This window comes from Lycium barbarum, chromosome 10 (genome assembly GCF_019175385.1).
Source record: "Lycium barbarum isolate Lr01 chromosome 10, ASM1917538v2, whole genome shotgun sequence".
Taxonomy (NCBI): Eukaryota; Viridiplantae; Streptophyta; class Magnoliopsida; order Solanales; family Solanaceae; genus Lycium; species Lycium barbarum.
Window position 1 is genome coordinate 99,354,672 of NC_083346.1, and position 25,236 is coordinate 99,379,907.

At 35.0% G+C, this 25,236-nt stretch overlaps 2 protein-coding genes across 4 annotated transcripts; both read left to right on the top strand.

Annotated features, from left to right (window-relative positions):
- The first annotated feature begins 3,252 nt into the window (after positions 1 to 3,252).
- On the top strand, positions 3,253 to 5,898 carry LOC132615965 (uncharacterized). Of its 2 annotated transcripts, none has more exons than XM_060330561.1 (2): positions 3,253 to 3,786; positions 3,875 to 5,898. In XM_060330561.1, exon 2 carries the CDS (start codon positions 3,907 to 3,909, stop codon positions 5,593 to 5,595), a length of 1,689 nt encoding a protein of 562 aa, XP_060186544.1. In that variant the 5' UTR covers positions 3,253 to 3,786; positions 3,875 to 3,906; the 3' UTR covers positions 5,596 to 5,898. The 2 variants fall into 2 exon arrangements, with proteins under 2 accessions (XP_060186544.1, XP_060186545.1); XM_060330562.1 differs by having other exon boundaries at positions 3,253 to 3,758.
- Positions 5,899 to 19,347: 13,449 nt separating this feature from the next.
- LOC132615522 (uncharacterized) lies at positions 19,348 to 23,796 on the top strand. 2 transcript variants are annotated; one of them, XM_060330124.1, is made up of 2 exons: positions 19,348 to 19,834; positions 22,730 to 23,796. In XM_060330124.1, exons 1-2 carry the CDS (start codon positions 19,545 to 19,547, stop codon positions 23,469 to 23,471), a joined length of 1,032 nt encoding a protein of 343 aa, XP_060186107.1. In that variant the 5' UTR covers positions 19,348 to 19,544; the 3' UTR covers positions 23,472 to 23,796. The 2 variants fall into 2 exon arrangements, with proteins under 2 accessions (XP_060186107.1, XP_060186108.1); XM_060330125.1 differs by having other exon boundaries at positions 19,355 to 19,834; positions 22,832 to 23,796.
- Positions 23,797 to 25,236: the final 1,440 nt, after the last annotated feature.

Genomic DNA, 25,236 nt, shown 5'->3' on the forward strand with positions numbered 1-25,236 from the left:
ATTGAAGATCTTTTTCTTTCCAATTTTAGGAATCAATCTTAGCCCATTTTAACGTTTGTGTTTAAGGTTATTCTTGATCTTATTTTCTTAAAATGACACTACTATACATAAATGATAGATCTGTTTTAGATTTTTTTACTTAAAAAATGCTGTAAAAAAATAACTGCCTTCTTCTATGAAGTGTCCCATCTTTCCTACAATAAAATCATAATGATGAGTACCCATACACACTCACACTGTCAAAGGTTGATGAGTACCCATAAGGTTGGTAATGCAAGAAAATTTGTTTATTTTTGTTCCTTTTACCATAGTAGGCCAATAAATCATTCAATTAATTACCTACTTGGATTTGTCCATTTAAGTAGGTGGTTGGGCATAAAAAATGTGGTATTTGAAAAAAGTAGTATTTTAAGTTGAAAAAGTGTATTTGTAAATTGAAGTTGTGTTTTTGGACCTATTTTTAACTTGAAATTTTGTAAGTGGAAAAGATTTTTCACTTGAAAAATTGGTCAACAACACCTTTTCATACTTAAACTCATATTCTAGAAAAATAAAAAATTCAATCCAATGTATAATCAAATGATGTTTTGAAAAATATCTTGAAAAAAAAAAAAAGAGGAAAAATTTTCTATGGATAAACGACTAATAAATTATCTACACCCGTTTCATTTTATTCCAAGATATATAATTTTGTTATGCACTAGTGGTTCATTATTTCTTGTGCATAGTTATCTATTTAAACTATATTTTTGAAAGGGTCAAATATATGCTTGAACTATCAGAAAAGGGTTAAATATACCCTCGTTATACCTTGGGTCCAAATATATCATTTTTGTTATACTTTGAGTTTAAATATACCCTCTTTTATATTTTGTGTTCAAATATACCCTTTCTTCGTTAAAATTGTCCAAGATGGACATGAGATATGACGTGACACTGACAATTCGATTAGGTGGATACCGAATGGCATGCCACCTCACCACCCCAACCCATTCACCCTCTTTTTCCCTTCTTCTTCCACCACTACCATCTCTTCTCTTCCACAACCTTTACAACCATTAGCAATGAAATGATTTTATTATACTTCTAGAGGGAGTTTAGGTCTTAATCTAATGAACTTATTCTGGGATTTTGATAACCACCAATGAGTTTAGAAACAAAGGATTGGATCTAACCCAAAGAAGGATCCAATTTCTTCCATATCCGAAATTCCAAAATTTCAGTAAAATGACAAGGCAAAGATTATTAATAACAAGGCATCATATATTTATTGATACATTCACGTATTTATTCAAATTACACTTTGATGTGTCACAACGCCACCATTGGAAAACCGCATTCTTCACCAATAAAACAGTGGAAAATGCCGGAAAAAATGAAGATTACTAGAAAATTGCATTCTTCACCATAAAACAGCGAAAAAATTACTAAACAAAGAAAAATTTACTAGAAAACAACATGCTTCTGCTTATCTGTAAAACAGAGTAAACTCTATTACAATAATCATTTTTCAGCATCTTAAACTGAGGAAATTCTGCTAAAACTGAGAAATCAAATAGAAAACTGCATTCTTTAACTGTAAACCGGATTGAATATTTTTCATTAAACTGCATTCTTGATCAGCAAAACAACAAAATTATCAACTGATAAATTATAAGTGTGGGGTTGCTAATGGTTGCAAAGGTTGTGGAGGGGAGGAGATGGTAGTGGTGGAAGAAGAAGGGGAAGAGAGGGTAAATGGGTTGGGTTGGTGAGGTGGCATGCGATGTGATGTCCACTTCATAGAGTTGTCAGTGTCACGTCATATCTCATATCCATCTTGGACAATTTTAAGAGAGGAAGGGTGTATTTGGACTCAAAGTATAAAAGAAGAGCATATTTGAACCCAAAGTATAACAAAAAGGGTATATTTGGACCCAAACTATAACGAGAAAGGTATATTTAGACCCAAAGTATAACGAGGGGTATATTTAACCCTTTTCTAATAGTACAGGGACACATTTGACCCTTTTCCGTACAGAGAATATAAAAGGTGAAGTTAAATGTTACTATATGGAAGATAGTGAACTTAGAAGGAAATCAAAGTTAAATTTGTCCCCCTTCGTTGGATTTTGAGCACATAATTATTATACAGTCAAACTTCTCTATAACACGTCTTTTGTGTGGATATCTTTTGACATCTAGAGTGAAATGTTGTCATACAAAATATATATTTTCTCTGTCCCAACTTGTTTGAAGGTTGATCAGTTTGGAGAGTCAAATAGTTTTTTTTTTTTAATTTAATTTTAAATATAGATTCTCTGAGTATTTTATAATAAAATTTACATATTTGAAAATCACATAAAATGTACTATAAGTCTGTACAATTAATGATTCATAATATATGAAAAGAGTTAGAAAAAATCGTCAAGAAAGAGTTGTTTGACTCTTCAAACTGGTCAACCTTCAAACAAATCAGGGTAAAGGGAGTAATATAACATAACATGAAAAATAATTTTGAAAAAATTTAGTCATTATAATGAAATGTTATTACAGAGAATGATAGTTATAAATTGGTCCCGACTATATTGTATTTTGGTGGAAATGCAACCTGCTAGAACAGGTTGGTGGATAGTCATCGAGTCAAATATTACCTAAATTATGGCTGGTGGGGATTTGTACAAAGCCTTTATGTACTATTTAACTTGGTGTAACAATAATCCAGAGTATACACTTATTAATGACTTAATGCAGTGGAAAGATACTTCCAATGCACTATGTTACACACCAAATTATCTACAGAGAAAAATGTTGACTAAATAAATACAGTTGGGAGAAAATACTTCAAGAAAACAAATACAAAGCATGTAAAGTTAAGGGTGAAATGAATTTTCTAATGAGTTAGGAAGGCATAAATCAGGAGGAAGATGAATAAAAAGAAAAATAAAGCCTGAAGATTGGGACCTTTTATGGGTGCGACAGACAAATGAGGAATGTTTTGTACAAATTAAATTCGAGGAATGTTTTGTACAAATTAAATTCAAATATCCACAAATAGAAATGTTTGTACTCTTTTAATTTCTCAATCTCAATTCTCATACTCCCCCGTCTCATATTAGTTGTCAAGGTTACTAAAAATATTTATTCCAAAATACTTTTATTTTATAAAATCAAGATGAAATTAATTATTTTTATCTCATTTGATCCTTAATATTAAGTGTTGTTGAAAATAAGTAATACAGTATTGATTAGAGTGCAATTAATTAAAGAGGGATAAGGGTAAGATAGAAAAATACACTTTTTAGTTGTGATTTTTACAAGTAATATGAGACGGAAAGAGTAATAAAATGGCGAGCAGATCTTGACCATATGATTAGAAAGAAAGAAACTTTTTGCTGGTCCTATTGTCATACTACTATAAAACTTTTTTCCCTAAAAGAGTGAGAGAGGAATTTTTGCGTTTTTTTTTTTTTTTTTGGGGTCTGGGGGGTGGGGGAGGAAAGAGTCTTTAGTTTTCTGTTGTGATTTGGTTTTTTAAGTCCCAAATATGTTGCTAGTCTTATGGTCATTAAATATTGAATTTTTCATAAAAGGATTATTGAAATTTTGATTTTTGAACATTTAATAATTCTCTGTCTTAGTGAAGGGGAGATTACATGGATATGGAATTGAAAGAGTCTCCTTTTTTTGTGGGTCTGATCATTTACTTCCCAAAAAAAGTGCCATTTTTATTTATTTGAGAGATTAGCTACTATAACGCAATACTCAAAACAGCCTTGGTGATGATCTGTATCCAACTCCATATTTGTAAATCTTTTTTTCTCTTTTCTTTGATCTGGGGTTCTGCTTTTCTGCATTTTGAACTTGATATAGTAACTGTTACTTGATCTTGCAGTTTAATCAGTGAATTTTACAAAATTTTACTCAATGGAAGAAGATCAAGATTTGAAGTACTTTTGCAAGCTGTGTAACAAGAGGTTTCCATGTGGTAAGTCATTTGGTGGTCACATGAGGTCTCATGTACTAGCAAATCCAGCTAAATTAAATCAAAAAGTTGAATTCAAACAGAAAAAGTTGCAATCTTGGAGTACTGATAATGGTGGGAAGAATAATAGCCAGAGAGATCATAAATCATCACAGTTTGAACTAGGTGAACATTCTGGTTATGGACTTAGAGACAACCCCAAAAAAACTTGGAGGGCTTCCGATTCGCGGTCATCCCCTATGTTGCCTCAAGAGAATGTTTGTCAACAATGTGGTAAGGTTTTTCAATCACTTAAAGCGTTGTGTGGCCACATGGCGTGTCACTCTGGCAAAGATAGGGGCTCGAAAGATGATCACTCGTGGACTAGCGAAAACAAGAATTTGGTGATCGATAGCAACTCGGATACTGAAGCTGAGGAGCCAAGGCTGAGGAGCAGATCAAAGATTACTAAAAGGTACAATAAACTTGTAGCTGCTAAGTCTTCTTCAATTTGCTTGGTTAACAATAATAGAAGTGTTTCCTCATCGGTTTCTGAGATTGATGAGCAAGATCAAGAGGAAGTAGCTAAGTGTTTGATGATGTTGTCTATGGATTCTGGGATTTGGCATGGTGTCAATTCAGTTGTTGAGTCTTCTGACAACAATTCTGTTATTTTGGAGACGAAATCATCATCTGTCGAGATGAAAATAGCTAGAAAGGATAGTTTAAAATGTGCTGACAATGTAGATGAAGCACATCGAAGGTGCAAAAAAAAGGCGGACAGAAACTTGAAACTTAGTGTTTTGAATGCTGAAGCTCAATCTGAAAACTCTGATTCCGGGTACTTTTTAGTTGAATCAGATGCATCTGTTGATGAGTTCCATAGAAACGGTAACTACCAATGGAATACGTCTAACAAGAGCCTTGGAGTTTTGCGCGATGAGTCTAGAAGAGACACAGAAAAGGGCTTAAACAGAACAAAAAAGTACATAACAGAAATAAGGAATGGATCAACCAAGGAATATAAATATGATAGCTATGGAATGGCTTCAAATTTGGTAAAGAGTGAATCAAAAAAGAGAACTAAGGATAGTTCTTATGACACGGAATTAGGAAATGAGTCGTCGTATAGGAAGATAAAGCTCGAATTAAAAGTTCCTGAAGGATACAAACAAACTCAGAAAAAGAAAAAGTATGAGTGCTTCAACTGCAAGAAGACTTTTAGCTCTTATCAGGCTCTTGGTGGACACCGACCCTGCAACAAAAAAGCCAATGCCTATTTCGAATCAACATATGATCAAATCGTTGAGAACAGTCGTGATGCTGATAATGGTCCTAATTACATAGACAAGGGAAAGCATAGGGAGACATTCAGCAATAAACCGGCTGCTCGTGCTCAAGATGTCGTTTATAATCCTGAAAAGAAGATGAAACCTAAGAAATTCAAAGGACACGAATGCCCATTCTGTAACAGGATGTTTAAGTCTGGCCAAGCTTTAGGTGGCCACAAAAGGTCGCATTTCCTTGTTGGTTCGCAGGAGAATCACAATCAAGCTTCAACAGTCAAAGGAGAATTTGCTGATTTACTTGATCTTAACCTTCCTGCTCCTGTTGAGGATGTGAACGGTGAACCTGCCTTTGCGCATTGGTAGTTCATTATAAAAAAAAAGCGCTATATTTGCTCGTAAGCTGATTTTTATTAGGCAGAAGCAGTGGTAGATTATATAGACAACAAGCAGGTCTAGTTTCTCACTTGTCATCCCTGCATTCTTTGTAATCGGTTGTATGAACCTTACATCACTGCTTCAAGTTTTGTTAGTTAAGTTCATTCATTTCTACAACTTTGAGACATTCTCATGTCCATGTTTTTTGTTATTTCTATAATTAGTGTTCTCACTTTAAAGACTAGTTTTCCCTTCTGTTTTGTCATTTGAAAAATCCAAGGAAGTTGTTAACATGCGTGATTTGCCTAATTAATTACCTTGTCAAATCATTTTTAAATTGGTGATTCAGTTGCAACATATGTCTTATTTCATTATAAAGAGTGGGCATATCTTCACGAGAAATACACTTGTTGATTCAGAAAGTGAAAAAGGGACAGCTCAACAAATTGGTTATGAAGCTGCATTTTCCATGTGGGATAGGAACTAGACCTATTGGTACTTCTACTCCTTGTGAATGATTTTCTTGCATTCCAAAGAATGTACTTGGAGTGAGATGTTGAATAGCTTGTATTCCCCCAAAGATAGGGAAAAGAAATGATTTTTTCAAGAGTGTGATGGATTAGTAATTAGTATGGGGTAAAAAGCATCTTTGTTATCGTATTTAGATGTGATTGTGAGACCTCCTAGTTACGATTTCACTTAGGAAAAAGAGTCAAAATTGCCTAGTGATATTTGAAATTGAGTAATTTTATCACTTGTTAATGTTATGGTAAAAATTTCACCTCCACCATTGGAAAAAAGTGCCATTTTTGCCATTGACGTCTAATGGAGTTTCAACCAGAGTCAAATATTGAGGCTAAATTTGATCATTTTTTCTCGCTAAATTTGAACACAAGAAGTCCATCTATTTTGTGCTGGAGCTTTGTGTTAATGCAAAAGACAAAGACAAGTGAATGAGTTAAAAGTCTAATGAACTGAGCAATTTTTAGTAGTATAGAGGTAATTTGAACACTTTCCTTTCGGAAAAGGGCTAAATATACTCCTGTACTATCTGTAACCAAAGGGGTATTTTTAGCAAAATAGGTGGATGAAGGCCATTTTTTCAATCTTTTCCGATAGTTCGGAGGCCTTTTTGGCCCTTTTCCGTATATAGAATAGGGAGGCAAAACACCTTTAGGATGTCAAGTGTAAGCACTAAATTCGAATTTTGAAATATGAAAAGAAAAAACGAACTCACAAAAAATTAGAACCGCCAAGTACAAATTCCTAATTAAGGGATAATAGCACTTTTGGTCCCTCAGTTATTGATAAATTATGATTTTGGTCCTTGTAATATCTAATGAAGTATATTTAGCCTTCAATTAATCAAAGTGTGGGTTTCTAGTCCCTGCATGTAAGAAGTATGTTGTATTTGAACTACTTTTAGAACTATATTACCGTCAAATATGGAGTAACAAAACAAATGGATAATTAAGTGATGAAACGATAAATAATTATGGAAAAAAGTATGAACATTCACAAACAAAGGGATCAAAAGTTTGCACTTCGATTAATTAGAGGTTAAATATGTTTAGTCATCTATCACAAGGACCAAAATTAAAAAAATTATCAATAATTGAAGGACCAAAAATGCTATTAACCCAACAATTAATGACTCCTAATTAATTTTCCTTCAATTTTGTTATTTATATGCTTTCGAAAGTGCGTGTGGTGAATGTTTTGAATCTTAAGCTGTCGTTTGGAGTTGGTTTGGAAGTGAATTATGTATTCCTTATCCTTCGTACCAAAGGAGCCCTAAATAATTACTCACTATACAATTTATGTGACACTTTTCGTTTTAGTATGTCCCAAAAAGAATATCATCTTTCTATATTTAGAAATAATTTAACTTTGAGATAAGGGTAAAAAACACAGCTCAACTATCACTTTTTTTTTGTGTGTTTCATACCTGAACTATTCGAAGTGAGACTTTTCTACCTAAACTATCACCAGATAGTTAGCAAAACACACCTGAGCACTGACTAGACTAAATGTTTGACCTCAAACACCAAAAGGCGCGTGAAGCATAATTTTCTCAAAAAATTTCGTCCATTTGGTATATGTAAAATAGCTATATATGAGCTGATTCATTATTATTATTTTTTAAAATTTTCAATTAATTATTTAAAACCCTAAGCTTTAGCCCTTCTTCTTCATCATTTCTCAATCATTTTCTTCATTTCTTCTTCTCTTGTGCATATTTTCTCATTTATTTCCTCTTCATTATCAGCTTTGTTCTTCATTTTCTTCTTCTTAAGAGTTAATCAGATTTTCTCCTTCATTTTGTTTCTCTTTATCTTCTTCATTGGTCTCATTTTCTTTCCCTTCATCTTCTTCATTGGTCATATTTTCTTGTCAAAATTAGGAAGAATGTTTTTTGCAAATGTGGGCAAATTATCCACTTGGAATTAACTTTTAACCTAACAATTAGTTCTGCCACGGTGGAATTATTTATCCACGTGGCACGATTTTTTTTTAAATTTTTTTAAAAGAGTGTAGTACACACACCATCATATAAGTCGAGGTGTGTTTTGCTAACTAACTGTTGATAGTTTATGTCGGAAAGTCTCACTTCGGATAGTTCAGATTTGAAACACAAAAAAAAGTGATAGTTGAGGTCTGTTTTTGACCCTTATCTCTTTAACTTTATGTGATGATTTACAAACAGCCATACAAATACTCCCTCCCTTCACTTTTACTTGTCCATTCTACTAAAAATAAATTTTCACTTTTATTTGTCCACTTTAACATATCAAGAGAAATACAATTTTATTTTTCCTGTTTTACCCTCAAAATTAACTACTCATTCCTCAAATCGTTTTCAAGTTCATTGAATCTAGACATCATTAATATGGGTATTATGGTCAAATATACATTTCATTTATTATTACTTAAAAACATGTAAAGTCCATTATGGACAAGTAAGAGCCCGTTTGGATTGGCTTATAAGTTGCTTATAAGCTGTTTTCAATTTTTTTGAGTGTTTGGCTGGCCAGTTTAAAGCCATTTTATGCTTAAAAAAGGCCAAAAAATTAATTGGGCCAATTTGGATTAATTTATCTAAAGCAGCTTATAAGCTGAAAACAACTTATAAGCCAAAAAAAACAAGTTGGGCTACCCCAACTTATTATAAGCTGGAAAAACTGCTTTTTTTAAGTCCATCCAAACAGGCTCTAAAAGTGGATGGAGGGAGTGTGTAGGGCCATTTAATTATAGGTGATCTTTTAGTTTTAAAATTGAAGGGAGGTGATTCAAGTTTTAATTATTGAGTAGAGGTGACTAAATTTGATTAGTGATTAAGGGGCTTTGAGTTTGCCCAATAGTTTCATTTTTGACACTTTGGCCCTCTGTTTTATTTTTAATACTTTGCCCTCAAGTTTTATTTTTAACACTTTGACCCTAAACTTTACTTTTAACACTTTGCCCCAAAGTTTTATTTTTAACACTTTGACCCAACCACTATAAACCCTAAAATACAAAAATCGGGAAAAAAAAAATCCTATTTAGTGCCATTTTCTCCATTTTTGTTCTTCTCATCTCTTCTTCGTGCTGCTTTCTTCTTCTTCTTCTTCTTCTTGGTCCGCCCCTGCTTTCTTCTTCTTCTTCTTCTTCTTCATCCGCCATTGCTCAAGAAAAAAAAAATCATCCGATTTTACAATTTTTTGATTGAATGTCATTGGTGTAGCACTGCATTACTTCATAAGTGTTTTCAGATCCATTGGTAAATTAAACAATACTGTTTCTTTCAATTGTTCATCTGGGTATAGTTGCCTTATTTGCTGATTTTCCCAGATTCGTAGTTACAGCAGTATAGTTGTTGCAACAAGTTCTAAAGCTGCTGTGTAAGAGCTTCTGAACTTTTTGCATCAGCTGTTGTAGTCCTAGTATTTCTGCAAGAGTTGTTGATAAATTATGAAGTTGTTGCAATAGATTTACTAATTTGTTGCAACAATTACAAAAAATGTGAATAAATAATTTACAACAGCTGTTGTACTTTATGCAACAACTGTGAAATCTGTTGGAGAGCTCCTACTCTTTCCAACAACTGAGTTACTTGTTGCAATAAGTATGATACTTGCTGCATAAAGTACAGCAACTGTTGGACATATTTTACAGTTGTTGGATGAAACAGAGACTGAAGCTGTCTCCAACAAATAAGTGAGCTGTTGCAACTAGTAACCTACTTGTTGCAACAAGTATGTTATTTGTTTCAATTAGTCACTTAGTTGTTGCATTTTGTTATGAAACAGACAAAAACTGAAGCTGTCTCTAACAAGTAATCAAGTAGTTGGAACAAGTTACATACTTGTTGCAACAAATACGTTAGTTGTTCTAACAATTCATATAATTGTTCCATTTTGTTATGAAACAGAGACAGAGACTGAAGCTGTCTCCAACAAATAAGTGAGTTGTTACAACTAGTAACCTACTTGTTGCAACAAGTCAGTTATTTGTTCCAACAAGTCACTTAGTTGTTGCATTTTGTTATCAAACAGACAAACTGAAGCTGTCTCCAACAAGTTACCAAGTAGTTGGAACAAGTTACATACTTGTTGCAACAAGTACGTTAGTTGTTCCAACAAGTCAGATAGTTGTTCCATTTTGATATGAGACAAGGACAAAAACTGAAGTTGTCTCCAACAAATAAGCGAGCTGTTGCAACTAGTAACCTACTTGCAACAAGTCAGTTATTTGTTCCAAGAAGTCATTTAAAGTTGTGATTAAGTTAACTAATTTGGGTCCAAAATTACAGGAAAAAACCACTCAATTATGAACTTAATCATAAATTTAAGTGGCCTTTGGGCTTGGGGTGGTCAAAGCTGTCACAACTAGTAATTACAATGCTTGACATTCAAGCATTGTAATTACTAGTTGTGACAGCTTTGAACATCCAAGCTCAAAGGCCGCTCAAAATTGTGATTAAGTTAACTACTTTGGGTCCAAAATTTCAGAAAAAACCACTCAATAATTAACTTAATCATAAATTTAAGTGGCCTTTGACTTGCGTTGGTCATGACTGATTTTTTTAAAACAAAATATCTTCAGGCACCATTAATGGGGGACTCAATAATAATAGGTGTTGATTTCCATGGTGAATGGATCGAGGTGAACAATCGATATATTTGGCGATGGAAGGGTAGTCACATGTTAGAGACGATAGCGATGACTGTCCCAAGAGATGTTGAGTTTGATGATTTTGTGAACTTAATCATTAATTATTGTGAATTAACTTGTGAACCGAAAGACCTTGTCATCACTTACATGCATAGCTCTTTTGAAAACCAGAGGTCTTGCCTTTTTAAGATAACCGATCAGAGTCGTTTGCGTACTTATTTGAAAGATATAGCTAGGCCCATTTTAAGGGTATACGTGGTTCGAAGCCCGGTCGAGAACCATAATTTAGCTCAAGACCAACAAGATGTATTAAATGATAAATTGGAAGGGGTGGATATGGATATTCCAGATAATAGAAGTACGAAGCCCCGTGGAAGTGGGGGTGAGCCGATCCCTATACTCGAACTTGCGAGTAATACATCGTGTGCTGTACAATCGTCACAGTCCAGCCATGTTCAGGATGATGAAACAGGTTTTTATAAAGGAATGTCATTCAATTCGCGAAGTGTGTATTGCTTTAGATGTGAACATCTGAAGTGCAAGTGGTGACCAAGGGATGTGAAGCTTTTAAGTTCTAGCAAACACGGAAGAAGGTGGACAAAGAGGGCTATGCAGAAAAACAAATGCTCCTTATGCAAAACAGTTGGCCACAAAAACAACATGTCCAAGCCGAAATGCTCCATAGTTGTAAATTGCATTGTGTTGTAATAATAGTTATCTGTCGGATCTTTATGACATTTTAATGTTATTCTTTCTTAACATGGTAATTTATATTCTTGGTGATTATGAACTTGGTTTATATGATATGTTTTTCGTGTTCAAATCACTAATGTGTATATTCTTGTTAATAAATTGTTGTACAGTTTCCAACAATTAATGAATTTGTTGCAACAGCTCTATAACTTGTTGGGTTTTATCGACCAAGTAACAGGACTTGTTGCAGCAATTAGTAAGTCGTTGAACATATTACAAAAAATCGGAGTTTTTAAGCAGATGCAACTAAGTTATATGATGGGTTTTTTCTAACAAGTGGAGTGACTCAAGTTTTAATTATTGAGTAGAGGGAATCAGCCACATTTAGTGATAAACAATTGGAATCAACCATATTTAGTGATAAACAATGGAAATCAAACAAGTGGAGTGACTTGTTACAGAAAATGGGTAACTTGTTGGATTTTATCGAACAAGTAACAGAACTTGTTGCGGCAACTAGTAAGTCGTTGAACATATTACAAAAAATCGGAATTTTTAAGCAGATGAAACTAAGTTATATGTTGGGTTTTTTCTAATAAGTGGAGTGACTCAAGTTTTAATTATTGAGTAGAGGGAATCAGCCACATTTAGTGATAAAAAATTGGAATCAACCATATTTAGTGATAAACAATGGAAATTAAACAAGTGGAGTGACTTGTTACAGAAAATGGGTAACTTGTTGTGTTTTATCCAACAAGAGTAAGGACTTGTTCAACAACTTACTCAGTTTGTTGCAACAGATACTACACTTGATGTAACAGATACTAAACTTGCTGCAACAGATACTACAACTGTTGCAACAAATACTACTTGGTTCACCCATATTTAGTGATCAATAAAGGGAATCAGCCACATTTAGTGATAAACAATGGATATCAACCACATTTAGTGATAAATAATGGAAATCAAACAAGTGGAGTGACTTGTTACAGAAAATGGGTAACTTGTTGTGTTTTATCCAACAAGAGCAAGGACTTGTTCAACAACTTACTCAGTTTGCTGCAACAGATACTACACTTGCTGCAACAGATACTACTTGGTTCACCCATATTTAGTGATCAATAAAGGGAATCAACCATCTTTAGTGGTAAACAATGGATATCAGCCACATTTAGTGATAAACAATGGAAATCAAACAAGTTGAGTGACTTGTTACAGAAAATGAGTAACTTGTTGTGTTTTATCTAACAAGAGTAAGGACTTGTTCAACAACTTACTCAGTTTGCTGCAACATATACTACACTTGCTGCAACAGATACTAAACTTGCTCCAACAGATACTACATCTGTTGGAGCAGATACTACTTGATTCACCCATATTTTTGTGATCGATAAAGGGAATCGGCCATATTTAGTGATAAACAATGGATATCAGCCACATTTAGTGATAAACAGTGAAAATCAATCATATTTATTGATCAATATATATACTCAAGCAATTTGATGATGTTTTGGGTCAGGATAGATGATCAACTAAGTCCAATACGCACTAAATGGAGTGATCATTGGAGTGAATTGATGTGAACTTCTTGATTCACCCACATTTAGTGATAAACAATGGAAATTAATCATATTTATTGATCAATATATATACTTAAGCAATTTGATGGTGTTTTGGTTCAGGATAGATGATCAACTAGGTCCAATACGCACTAAATGGAGTGAATTGATGTGAACTTCTTGATTCACCCACATTTAGTGATAAACAATGGAAATCAATCATATTTATTGATCAATATATATACTTAAGCAATTTGATGGTGTTTTGGGTCTGGATAGAAGATCAACTAGGTCCAATACGCACTAAATGGAGTGATCATTGGTCTGAACTTCCTGATTCACCCACATTTAGTGATAAACAATGGCAATCAATCATATTTATTGATCAATATGTATATATCTACTACAATCATTAGTAATTTGTTGCAACTTCTTTCCACAACTGTATGATCTGTTGCAACAGATTAGTAACTTGTTTCAGCATATTAGTTACTTGTTGGAACGGATTAGTAACTTGTTGAAACAGATTAGTAATTTGTTGCAACTTCTTTCACAAATGTATTATCTAATGCAATAGATTAGTAACTTGTTTAAACAGATTAGTTACTTGTTTGGAACAGATTAGTAACTTGTTGGAACAAATTAGTAATTTGTTGCAACTTCTTTCCACGACTGTATGATCTGTTGCAACAAATTAGTAACTTGTTTCAGCAGATTAGTTACTTGTTGGAACGGATTAGTAACTTGTTGAAACAGATTAGTAATTTGTTACAACTTCTTTCACAAATGTATTATCTAATGCAACAAATTAGTAACTTGTTTAAACAAATTAGTTACTTGTTTGGAACAGATTAGTAACTTCTTTGGAACGGATTAGTAACTTCTTCAACAACTGTATGACCTGTTGCAGTCATTTAGGCAACTTTTCTAAATAGAGTAGTAGATTAGTAATTTTTTGCAACTTTTTCAACAACTGTACTATCTGTTGCATTTGTTGCAACAACATTCATAAATAATAACAAGGACAAAAAAAAATTGTTCAAGTAGTAATTTGTTAAACAACCAACTCAGGCCTCCAAAACTTTATCTATCACACCCACTGCCCACTGCCCACCGCCACTTCAAACATGCCACTCTTCTTCAGTAGTTTCGGCCATAATTCAATGACTGGCTGGATGTGGATGAAGAACTCATCCTCTTGGATTTTTGGGACGTTGCAGTCATAAACATTTATCACCCCCTCCTCAATTATGAATTCGAGGGTGACAAATTGTTTAACATTTATGTTCATGATAGTAAGCACCCTTTTGGAACCAACCCACTCGCGACCACCTTTGGCTGGTACAGTATCTCTACAGTAAGTGATAACATCATCATCCCATATAAAATCATCAAGCATTTGATTGAATGGAATAGGTTCCGGCTGTGTGCTTTCATCCGACAACTCTGTGTATTGCTTGAGCATGATATTGTAGAAGTTGAGATCCAAGATTATATTTGTGGAAGCATAGTGCTCAGTGAAAATGCTTTGCCTCACACGCATTAAGAGCATAATTTCATCAACATACTGCATTAAAAGTATAAGGAATGTCATTCACCTGAACAACTAAGTGAGTTGTTGCAACAAGTGTTCTCCTAGTTGTTGGAGATTGCTTACAGCAGTTGGGTCTATTTCACCCAACTGTTGTAAGCAATCTCTAACAACTAAGTGAGTTGTTGTAACAAGACCAATACTTGTTGCAACAAATGGTCCACTCGTTGCAACAAATATATAACTTGTTGCAACTAATACAACCAAAATAAGACTTGTTTCAACAAAAATAATTGTTGTTTTCAAACTTACACTAGCCAGCGACCAATCTTTCATGCTTGTCATTATCCTGAAGTCATCGGCCTTAAATTCATGCAATGAATACATCGTACCCTTGCTCTTCTTGGCATTGACGAATTTTTCAAGCTTTTTCATTTTTTTGAGCATCTGCATGCTTATACACATTTACCTTTTTAAGATCAACAACAGCAGCTGCCTTGTGGGGCGTAGAAGATTTCCTTGACCTAACATCGACAAGTGCCTTGGAAATTGCTTTTTCCTTCTTGCGAATGCGAAAAAAAGTATAGGGTGAGGTCAGCTTCTTGGATAGATTGACATCCCTCTTGGATAACAAACTCTGTAAAGCAGAATTTGTGTCTTTTTGTGCCTTCACCAACTCTTCAACATTTTTTATCAAATCATCCATTCACTGCTTGCAATAGGTGCATTCACAAGCGCATTTCGATGTGTCGGCACCAATAAAGGAAAATCTAGCACCAAATCCGCCACAACTAACATCTCCATCAATTGGAGTTTGTCCACCGACATCACCACCAATTGGAGTTTGTCGACCGACAACACCACCAATTGGAGTTTGTCTACCAAAATCAACATCATCATCTATTATTTTTTCATCGGCAATTTCTGCTGCAACATCATCAACAGTAGGTTGACCACCAGCAATAACACCACCACCACCAACATCTACCACAACTGATTCCCTTTTGATGGTTGTCATTCCAGCCAATTCTAATTTCATCCCCTCAATCATTTTATCAGGAACAGATTGTAAGGGCTCAAAGGAAGCAATGGCATCTCCAACTCCCGTACTGTCGGGACAAGCCACGGGTGCACACCTTACAACAAAAAAGTAGATATATTAAAATAGTCCTAAATCATGAAATGCAACAGATGACTAGGTTATTGCAACAGGTGTCATACTTGTTGGACATTGTCCAACAGATTAGTAACTTGTTGCAACAGGTGTCACACTTGTTGGACATTATCCAACAGATGACCAAGTTTATTCAATATACATGTCTTAAGGCTTGCCTCTTCCGAAGGAGGGTTAAAAAGATCAACACTCAATCTTGTGTTGCTCTTTGCAGTCAGCCATCTAAGCATTCTTGGAAAAGACACTTCTGAAGGGTAGTCCTTCACTTGTTGTCAGAGGTGAGGAATGGCTTCAAATGCCCAAGCCTAGAAAACAAGATACCAGCAAAATCAGAATGATGATAGAAATACAAAAAGTACAAGAAATTGACATTGCAAATGCTTTACCATGAAAGCCCAAGGGAAGCCATATAGATTGACTGTCTTTACTGTTGGCTTAAGCTCTTTCGATAAATAGTCAACATTCAACTTGAAGCTTTCCGGGCCCCATCCATGGTTGTTGAATGCCTCATAGTCCTCCGCAAGTTTAAGCAAACCAAGTGGTATGTTTAGACTTGTATCTTTTTCCATAAGAACACAGTGCACAAACCAAACTAAACACAAGGACTGCTTATGCTTTTTTGATATGGTTTTGGACTGCAAATCTACAAGCAGCTTATCTTCTTTGTAGTTTTTTCCAACTAACTCCACTAAACCAGTTTCACTCTTATCTTTTCCACCCTTTCCTACTTTCTTGGCTTCTTTGGCTGTCTTGCTAGTCCGGGCTGGCTTATTCAATACAACAGTAGGAAGCTCACAAGGATGACATCTAAGGCCAGTAACTATGGCAAACTATTTCAAGCCAAAGCACACCGACATGCCACAGTAATTAATCCAAAGCTCATCCTTTGCATCCGAAAGAATTCTACGCTTCATAAGCCCATATACCATTTTCATTTGAAACCGTGCACCGATCTCTTCAGGCAGATCCAAATACACCCCAAAACAGCTTTTCCTAAAGAAATCCTCCAACCCCTGCTTTTTAAGAATTAGCCCAAACATATCAAAGTTCTTGCCCATGCCTGATTTGACCGTAAGATCAACGATCAAATCATTATTTTCATTCAACGGCATCCTCACGGCATACTTGTCAATACTGAAAACCTTGACGACCTCAGCAATGGAAGGTCTGTTATGATCTATGTCCAATCTACTAGAAGATTCTGCAATTAAATTGGCGTTCACACTATTTCTCTTCTTTGTTCTTAATTCAACTATGAATGTCGACAAGTGAACTGTATTTTCGGAAGCACTGTCCTTTTCATCATCTTTATCCAATCCATCTACTCTATCAGCAGTTTCTTCAGCTTCTAATTCTTCTTCACTTTGTTCATTTGTATTTACTGCTTCTTGGCTCTGTACTTCCTCTCTTTCTGAGGATTGATTGTCAGTTTGGCTGTCTCTTTCCTCTATATTTGTTGATTCAACAATAGATTTTGCTAAATCAGCAAGATTCTCTAATGATGATTGCACTCTAGCTTTTTTATTATCTCTATGACCCTCAGTTGATTTCTCAACTTTTCTTTTGGCTGGAGACATTTTATCTACACACAGGAGAAAAAGAAGAAGCTTCAACTGATTAGTGCATCATTCAAAGTAAACAGATAATAAGAAGTGCAACATTTGATCAAACAAAATACAACAAGTAATAGAATTCCCCAACAACTGAAGAATTTGTTGCAACAAATGATGTAACTGCTACAACAAGTGAATAAGTTGTTGCAACAGATTCTTCAGTTGTTGAATAAGTGATTAAGATGCTGGACATCTTCTACAACAGAACCAAAAAAATGAAGCTAAGTCCAACAGATTTGTAGTTGTTGCAACATATTGTATACTTGTTGCAACAAGTGTATAACTTGTTGCAACAATTATAAATCTGTTGGACATCTTCTACAAACAGAACCAAAAACCTGAAGCTAAGTCCAACAGGTTTGTAGTTGTTGCAACATATTGTATACTTGTTGCAACAAGTGTATAACTTGTTGCAACAACTAAAAATCTGTTGGATTTCTTTTACAAACAGAACCAAAAAACTGAAGCTATGTCCAACAAATTTGTAGTTGTTGCAACATATTGTATACTTGTTGCAACAAGTGTATAACTTGTTGCAACAACTAAAAATTTGTTGGATATCTTTTACAAATAGAACCAAAAAACTAAAGCTATGTCCAACAGATTTGTAGTTGTTGCCACATATTGTATACTTGTTGCAACAAGTGTATAACTTGTTGCAACAACTAAAAATCTGTTGGATATCTTCTACAAACAGAACAAAAAAACTGAAGCTATGTCCAACAAATTTGTAGTTGTTGCAACATATTATCTACTTGTTGGCACAAGTGTAGAATTTGTTGCAACAACTAAAAATCTGTTGGACATAGCTTCTATAACAGAACCAGATAAATACTAGGACAAGAACAAAAAAACCATCTATTGGATATCTACTCCTAAACCCTGAACCATACCAGGACAACAACAGAAAAAAACCATTTATATCACTACAAACACACAACAACAACAACAACAACAATAACAGCAATAATAGCAACAAGATGGATTTTATCCAAGGTTTTCCTAAACACTGAACCAAACCAAAACAACAAGCATCTACTTCCAAGACAACAACCAAATCGTCTACTACAGACCTACAATCATACAAGTTAAACAAAATACACCAAATGTATGTGCAATAATTGTTTATCCTTTCTTTTCCTAAACCATACCATAACAGGACAACACCAACACCAACATCAACATCAACATCAACACCAACACCAACACCAACACTAACACCAACACCAACAACAGTATTTCACTACAAAATACACTAAATAGAGGTTTTTAAAGCAAGCAACCTCAGCAAATGTCTGCAACTGTCAAACAAGTGTTGAAGTTGCTGCAGCAACTTACTCATCTGTTCGAAAAAGTAAACAAGATTGCAAGCCATTTTTTCGAAATCTTAACGAGAACAAGAACAAAAACATAAAAAAACCATAATTTGATAATAACGTACGCTATTTACAAACGCAAAAACCCCAACAAGTCAAACAAATACCCCAAATAAAGGTTTCTCGAACAAGGAACATCAAAATAAACAACATTGAAGACAAACCCATGTTCTTCTTCTTCTTTTTCTACAATCAAAATCATCAATTTCTATCAAATAACTTTTGGAACAAGTGAAACAAAAACTTTACCTTGATATTAAAGAAGAAGCAGCTGCAGCGGCACCTATAGACGAGGGTAAAGAAGAAGATGACAAGAAAAGAGGAGAGATGAGAGACGTCCAAGTGATGGAGATTAACTGTTTGCTTGGGAGTTTTGATTTTGAAATATGGAAAAAGTGCGAGGGAGTTGTGGGGAGGGAACGGTTTGGGATGTTTTGAATAATGGGTGAGTGTTTTGGGTTTTTTTGTATTTTCTAAAAGATTAAGAAGTTTTAAAAATTACATTTTGGACCCCAATCTTCTTAATCCCAAATTTAATTGGGTTTTGATGTGGGGTGGGCCCCACACATCACCTTTAATAATTTGAAAACTTTTTAGTCACCTTCAGTTAATTCTTCGGAGTGTGTAAGTTTTGTTGGAGCACAAATTTCAAAAATCTTAATTTATTTTTTAAACTCCCAGTCTACTCAAACGGCGCCTGGCAAATTGGGACGGAGGGAATGATTAAATTTTTTATCCCGCGCTTGCTTTATAGGGTTTTAAAAACCTGATCCCCTTCACTCACTCCCACACTCTCTCTCCCTTTCAAAAGAATTGTCGCTATTTTTGCCGTTAAAAATGGCGCAAATAAAGTTGACGGTAGGCGCGATACCGATGCTATCGACCGGAAAATGGAAGGAAGAGGAGTTTACACCGGTGTTACAGATAACAGATATTCGGAGCTGTTTGATTCAGAATCAGAGGAGTAACAATAACGAACGATACACGATTCTGTTATCGGATGGACAGTATCTTCAACACGGGATTTTAGCTAAGCATAACAGCCATCTTATTTGGTCTCAACGGATGAAGAAAGGAACTATTATTTACATGAAAGAGTTCGTTCCTACTTTCATCCAAAATCGAACGTAATCACTCTTAATTTTCCTTCCATTTTGTCATTTATGGATGTGTTTGGTATGACTGAAAATGTTTTTAGCGGACGGAAAATAAGTGATTTTCCTATTCATTTCTTGTGTTTGTTACGCAAATTGAGGGGTAGGGGGGGCGGCGGGGTAGTGGGGTAGGGTGGGGTTTGGGGGAGTAGAAAAAATTTCCCATATTTTATAGGGGTGGGTGGAGTAGGTTGGGGGTGGGGTGAGAGGGTAGGTGGGGAGGAGTTGAGATGCGTTGGTGTATTTTTATTGAATCCAGAAAATATTTTCTGATGAACTATTTTATTCGGTCTCAACGGATTAAGAATGGAACTATTATTGAGATCAAAGAGTTCGTTTGTAATATCATCCATACTCGAATGTAATTAATGACTACTAATTAATTTTCTTTCTATTTTGTCATTTATATGCTTTAGAAAATGCAGTGAATATTTCGAATCTTAGTAGGTGTTTGACCATGCGATTTGAAATTATGATTTCATATTTTGATTTCAAATCAACGTTTTATTTTTTATTTTTTATGGAATTTGCACAAAATTTCAAATTCAACTTCATATCATAATTTCAAATCCCAAATTCCAAATCATGATTTCAATTTTTTTAAATGTAAAACTTGTCCATACGTTTATATTTTGTAAAACATGATTCATAAGGTGGTAGATATAATTTTCAAATGTTGGTAGATATAATATTCAAATGTAAAACTTGAATCAAAATAACAATGTTGGTTCGTTTTCTCGGTCATCTGATCGAAAATGCATGCTCGACCTGAAGAGATTGTTCGTATCATGTGGGAGGATTATATTAAAGAGTAGTTATACTGCAACTCATGTTCCATTTTCTTTTTTATTGAATTAAAGTTCGATCAATAGATATTGTATTTTTACAAAAGGCTTTTTGGTAGCGCGCCGAGGGTCTATCGGAAACAACCTCTCTACCCTATAAAGGTAGGGGTAAGGTCTGCGTACATTCTACCCTCCCCAGACCCCGCTTGTGGGACTACACTGGGTATGTTGTTGTTGTTGCATTTCGGTAGCGTATTAACTTTGTTATGAACTATGGATAGCACAGTTGGTAAGATTGTATAAGAGTTGGAGAATTTTTGATAGTTTTCACAACTTGTAAGGTTTTCAGGTTTATGAGAAAAAATACAACTTAAGAAATACAAATTGCATGTCCAAGTAAAACTTCAACTTCAAATCAACCTGATTTCATATCATGTCCAAACGGGCCTTATGTGGTTAAATTAATGATCTAAATTCTTGAAATTTCGGATTGCATGTGTGTACCTTAAGTGAGTTTTTCCACTAAGTTTTTCTTTCTCATGTTACTTTAATACCCTTTGTATTGGTGACAGAGGTTTTTGTATGTGTGCATGGGAAGGAGTCGTATGAGGCAATGATCTTAAATGGAGTTTAAAGGGGTTTATATGGCTCCAGGACATGTATCCTCTTACAGAAAATGACCAAATGTGTGCTTTTGGGAGAATACTTAATCCGTAACTATGCTTATTTGACAAGAACAGGAATATAACTTGGTTATCGGATGTTTGTTGTAAAAGGTGATTTGGTGACTGAACAAGTGTTTTCTTTGGATCATAGTCAAAAAGAATTTGGCGTCCTCATATTCATCGTAGTTTAGCTTGGTTCTCTATATATGATATAATGAAGTTTCTAAGACTAGGCTATAATTGGCATCTCCTGGAGATGTACTAAGAAATGATACGGATAATAAATGCGTATTCTCCATGTGGAATGAGGGAGAGGGGCAGCATAGCAGTATGTTATTCCATAGTGTCTTCACATTAGTTTGCTAATTAACCATCGCAAGGTATTAGAGGTCTTTTAACTCATTATTATTACTTTGACATCTGCCATGAATAAGAAAATAATGCCTCCAATCAGTGGTGAAACCAGGACTTATGTTTGGGTTCTTGAGAAAATCAATTGCTTAATACTTTTTAATTGGCTGTTGTCATTTGCATGCTCATACTTTTAGTGCAAATTCCCCTATTGTTTTCGAGGTCAGAGCAATGAAAGTAAAAATGTTATGTCTACAATTTTTGTGTCTCTGAATTTGTGAAATTCAAATACTGGGAGAGTCCCGCTTTTATCTTTACGGTTGATGGTTACTAGTGGCTGTTGTTGCATGCTTATGTATAGCTAGATTGCCTTAAATTTTCGTATAGATGATTTTTTTTATTTTTTTTAAAGACAAAGATGATAGGATGGATGTTACAGGCATTATTTCGTTCCTCTCATCTGGTGCTTTATAAACATTGTAATCCAATAATAGGCTCAACTTGGGTTCAAAGATCTGTATATGTGAAATTTTTTCCTATTATAACACGTTTCCGTAGATGACAGTGATTTGCTCTTGTAGTCGGTATTGCATCTTTTTAAGGTTTGTAGATTGGCTTTTCCCCAATTAGCAAAGTTCTGCTATTGCAGTCATGATTGTAACTGTCTAAGTAACTTAAATAAGCATGCATTTACCTGAATAACAACTTAGTGTTCCTGCAATTAGGACTGCGAATTTGTACGTTTCTAGATGTCATTTTGGTTTCATGAACTGCTAAGATCTCTGATTGGTGGAAGCACATCTTATATGTATATGGTTAGGCCCCTCACTGTTCGTTTTCTTCCTCTAATGTAAGTGTGTGACACTTTTGTATGATGAGCTTTCTGATAGTGGCTCTTTGAAAATATAATTAGCAAATAGCTAACCATGTCAGTAATGTCCAGCTACACTTTCCAATGAAGGATCTACATATATACTTTACGTATTTCACTTTTCGTAAATTTGTGAATCATACTTGCAGTTTTACGTTTTTGTTTATTGATAATTATTGTCTAATTCTTCAGACAGGATCATCATTATCATTGAATTAGATATTTTACTTGAGCTGTGTGATCAAATTGGAGAACCAAAGCATTATCTCAAAACTGATGGTAGTACTGAGTTGTGTAGGCAAGCAATGGTGCCCCAGTTGCCCCGGGTTGATATGGAGAAAGAAGCACTTGTGACTTGTGATATCTTGCGGACTCAAGATGAAGAAAACCCGGCAAGAAAGAAGAGTAAGATGAGTACCACAGTTGCTACATCACCAGCATTCGAGGTGACAGACCTTGATGGTTCTGCGTCTGAGCGGACAGATACACATGCCACCACCTCGGCTGGGCCTACATCTTCCATACCTTCTACAGTTCGAGCTACCTCCAGGGCTACACCTGTTCTGTCAAAGGCCGGGATTCTGAAACTTGGTCAACTAGCTGCTTCCACTGATACTAGGGTGGTCGGACTTGAGAAGAGCATCCCTGAGATGATCAGAATGGCCTTGGCTCCACTTAGCACATCATTGAGTGCGGTGCCACAGAAGCAACAAGCCCATGAGACCGCACTGGTTCTTTTGACTGATCGAGTTGCTAGGTTGGAGGAGCGTGGGGGTGGTAGTGACTTGACCTCTATTCGGGCGGACGTGACAAAGCTCCAGAGAGAGGTGGAGCACTTGATGTCTGCGAAGATTGATTTCTTGATAGCTGACCCACCTCAGGAGGAGGTACCGAATCAGCACGACGATAGGGACCCCATCATAGAGGAGAGGAGATAGGCATCGGTGAGACCCCTGAGGACTCTGAAAAGGGAGATGATGATGATGATAAGATCGATGAAGAGGGCAAGTATTTAATAATGTGTAGAAGCCCCAACACTAGTACAAAAAAAGCCTTTAGTGGCAAGTATTTAATAGCAATTAGCTAATTGCAGCTAATGTATTATCTAAACTCAAATATCACGAGCAGTTCAGTTTTTGCCAGTAATAAGTATTTTTTAGGCGCAATTTAAATGAATAGCCAGGGAAAGCTAATACTGAAGTCAATCTTTATTATTTGCAATTCCCTCCAATTTATTTTCACTGCTAATTAAATTCCCTCCTTCATCACCAGTTCACAGTCGCTAGTATTGCTGAAAGGTTAGTTTTTTATTTATATAATTTCCTATAAAATCTTTCTGTCTATCCCGTTCAATGGTTCGATTCTTGTATATTCACATTTTTCGCTCCTTTTCTTTATGTTGCTTTTGTTGTTAAATGGTTCGGTTTTGAGGCTTGGTATGATAGGCTCGGTGGGTTTGTTATGGGTGTATGCTCTAGCTGGTTTATTTTATGTGTTTCTTCGACTGATTCATGTGTTTCTGTATGTATTAGTCTGGTTGTTCGAATTACATATTGATGGTGTTCAAGTTGTTGCTCGTGAGGCTTATATCACTACTTCTGAAAGTAGCCAACAATTAATCAATTTTTATCAGTATCAGGTAGGCGGCAAACCATCTCAATAAAAGAAATTATTTTGATGTAAGAGTATCTAAATTAGTTTTTTGTGGAATCTGGATATTGTAATTCTTGAAGATATGTATTGTGTTCTGTTACAATCTTCAGTATTTCAATCTTACATACTAAAGTTTAAGTTGAAAAACATTTAGTAACCTTCGGATTCTAAAGTTTGTATGGGATATTGACTTTTATTGCTTAAGTACTGTTGGCAGGGGTACTTGCTAGAGTCTTGGAGGTCATTGACTTGTTAATCTCTAAAATTGCAGGTCTAAACATTGAAGCATGTGGAAGACCTTTAAATTCATACTTTTCTTCCTTTTATCACATCATTTTAACTTGTTATAAGAAATCAAGAACTGTGATTTTGTCACCAGGTCATTAAGCATCTTGGAGGAACTTAGCAAACATGTTTGCTTTATTGGTTGGGTGGAGAAAAACTTCGAAATTGCAAACTTCAGGTCCTGAGTCTCCATGTTTCTGTGGTAGTTATCACCTTCGTATCTGGCTAAGATTCAGCATCTACTAACTTTTTCCACTTTAAGTACCAATTGGTCCATCTCCAATCTAGAAAAGCTCCACAAACTGGATTGCAGGGAGCTTGCATATCGGTTTCTGCAGTGAACTGTATGATCCCCCTCTGTGGATTTTCTTTTCAGCATACCTGTACTTATGATGAAATGATTTTAATTTATCTTTGAGAATAACAAGTTCGCTTTTCTGCTATTCAGTTTGGATTGTTGATGATAGATTTTTGCTGCAGTTTCAAATCTGGACTTGTGATTTTGGGAGATATTAAGGAAATAAGGCTTCATTCATTATTTGAGTCGGAAATAAGCTGCGTGCAAATTGCGGATCCAGGATTTAAATTCCTTTGGTTTCAATCTTAAGATTCTTAGCATTGAACCCATTATATTTTTAAAATTATGAGTTCATATCTACTATTTATTATAATTTTAGTAATTTTTTACACATAAATTTGTGCTCCGTGTCGAAAGTTAGGAGTTCGTGTGAACCCCTTCCTACAAGGCTAGATACGCCTATGCGT

Excerpts from the sequence above, each read along its gene's own strand:
- LOC132615965 (XM_060330561.1), top strand. The coding sequence starts at position 3,907 with ATGGAAGAAGATCAAGATTTGAAGTACTTTTGCAAGCTGTGTAACAAG.
- LOC132615522 (XM_060330124.1), top strand. The coding sequence starts at position 19,545 with ATGGCGCAAATAAAGTTGACGGTAGGCGCGATACCGATGCTATCGACC. Across the intron at positions 19,835-22,729 it reads ACTTTCATCCAAAATCGAAC|GATCATCATTATCATTGAAT; the intron begins GTAATCACTCTT and ends TTCTTCAGACAG.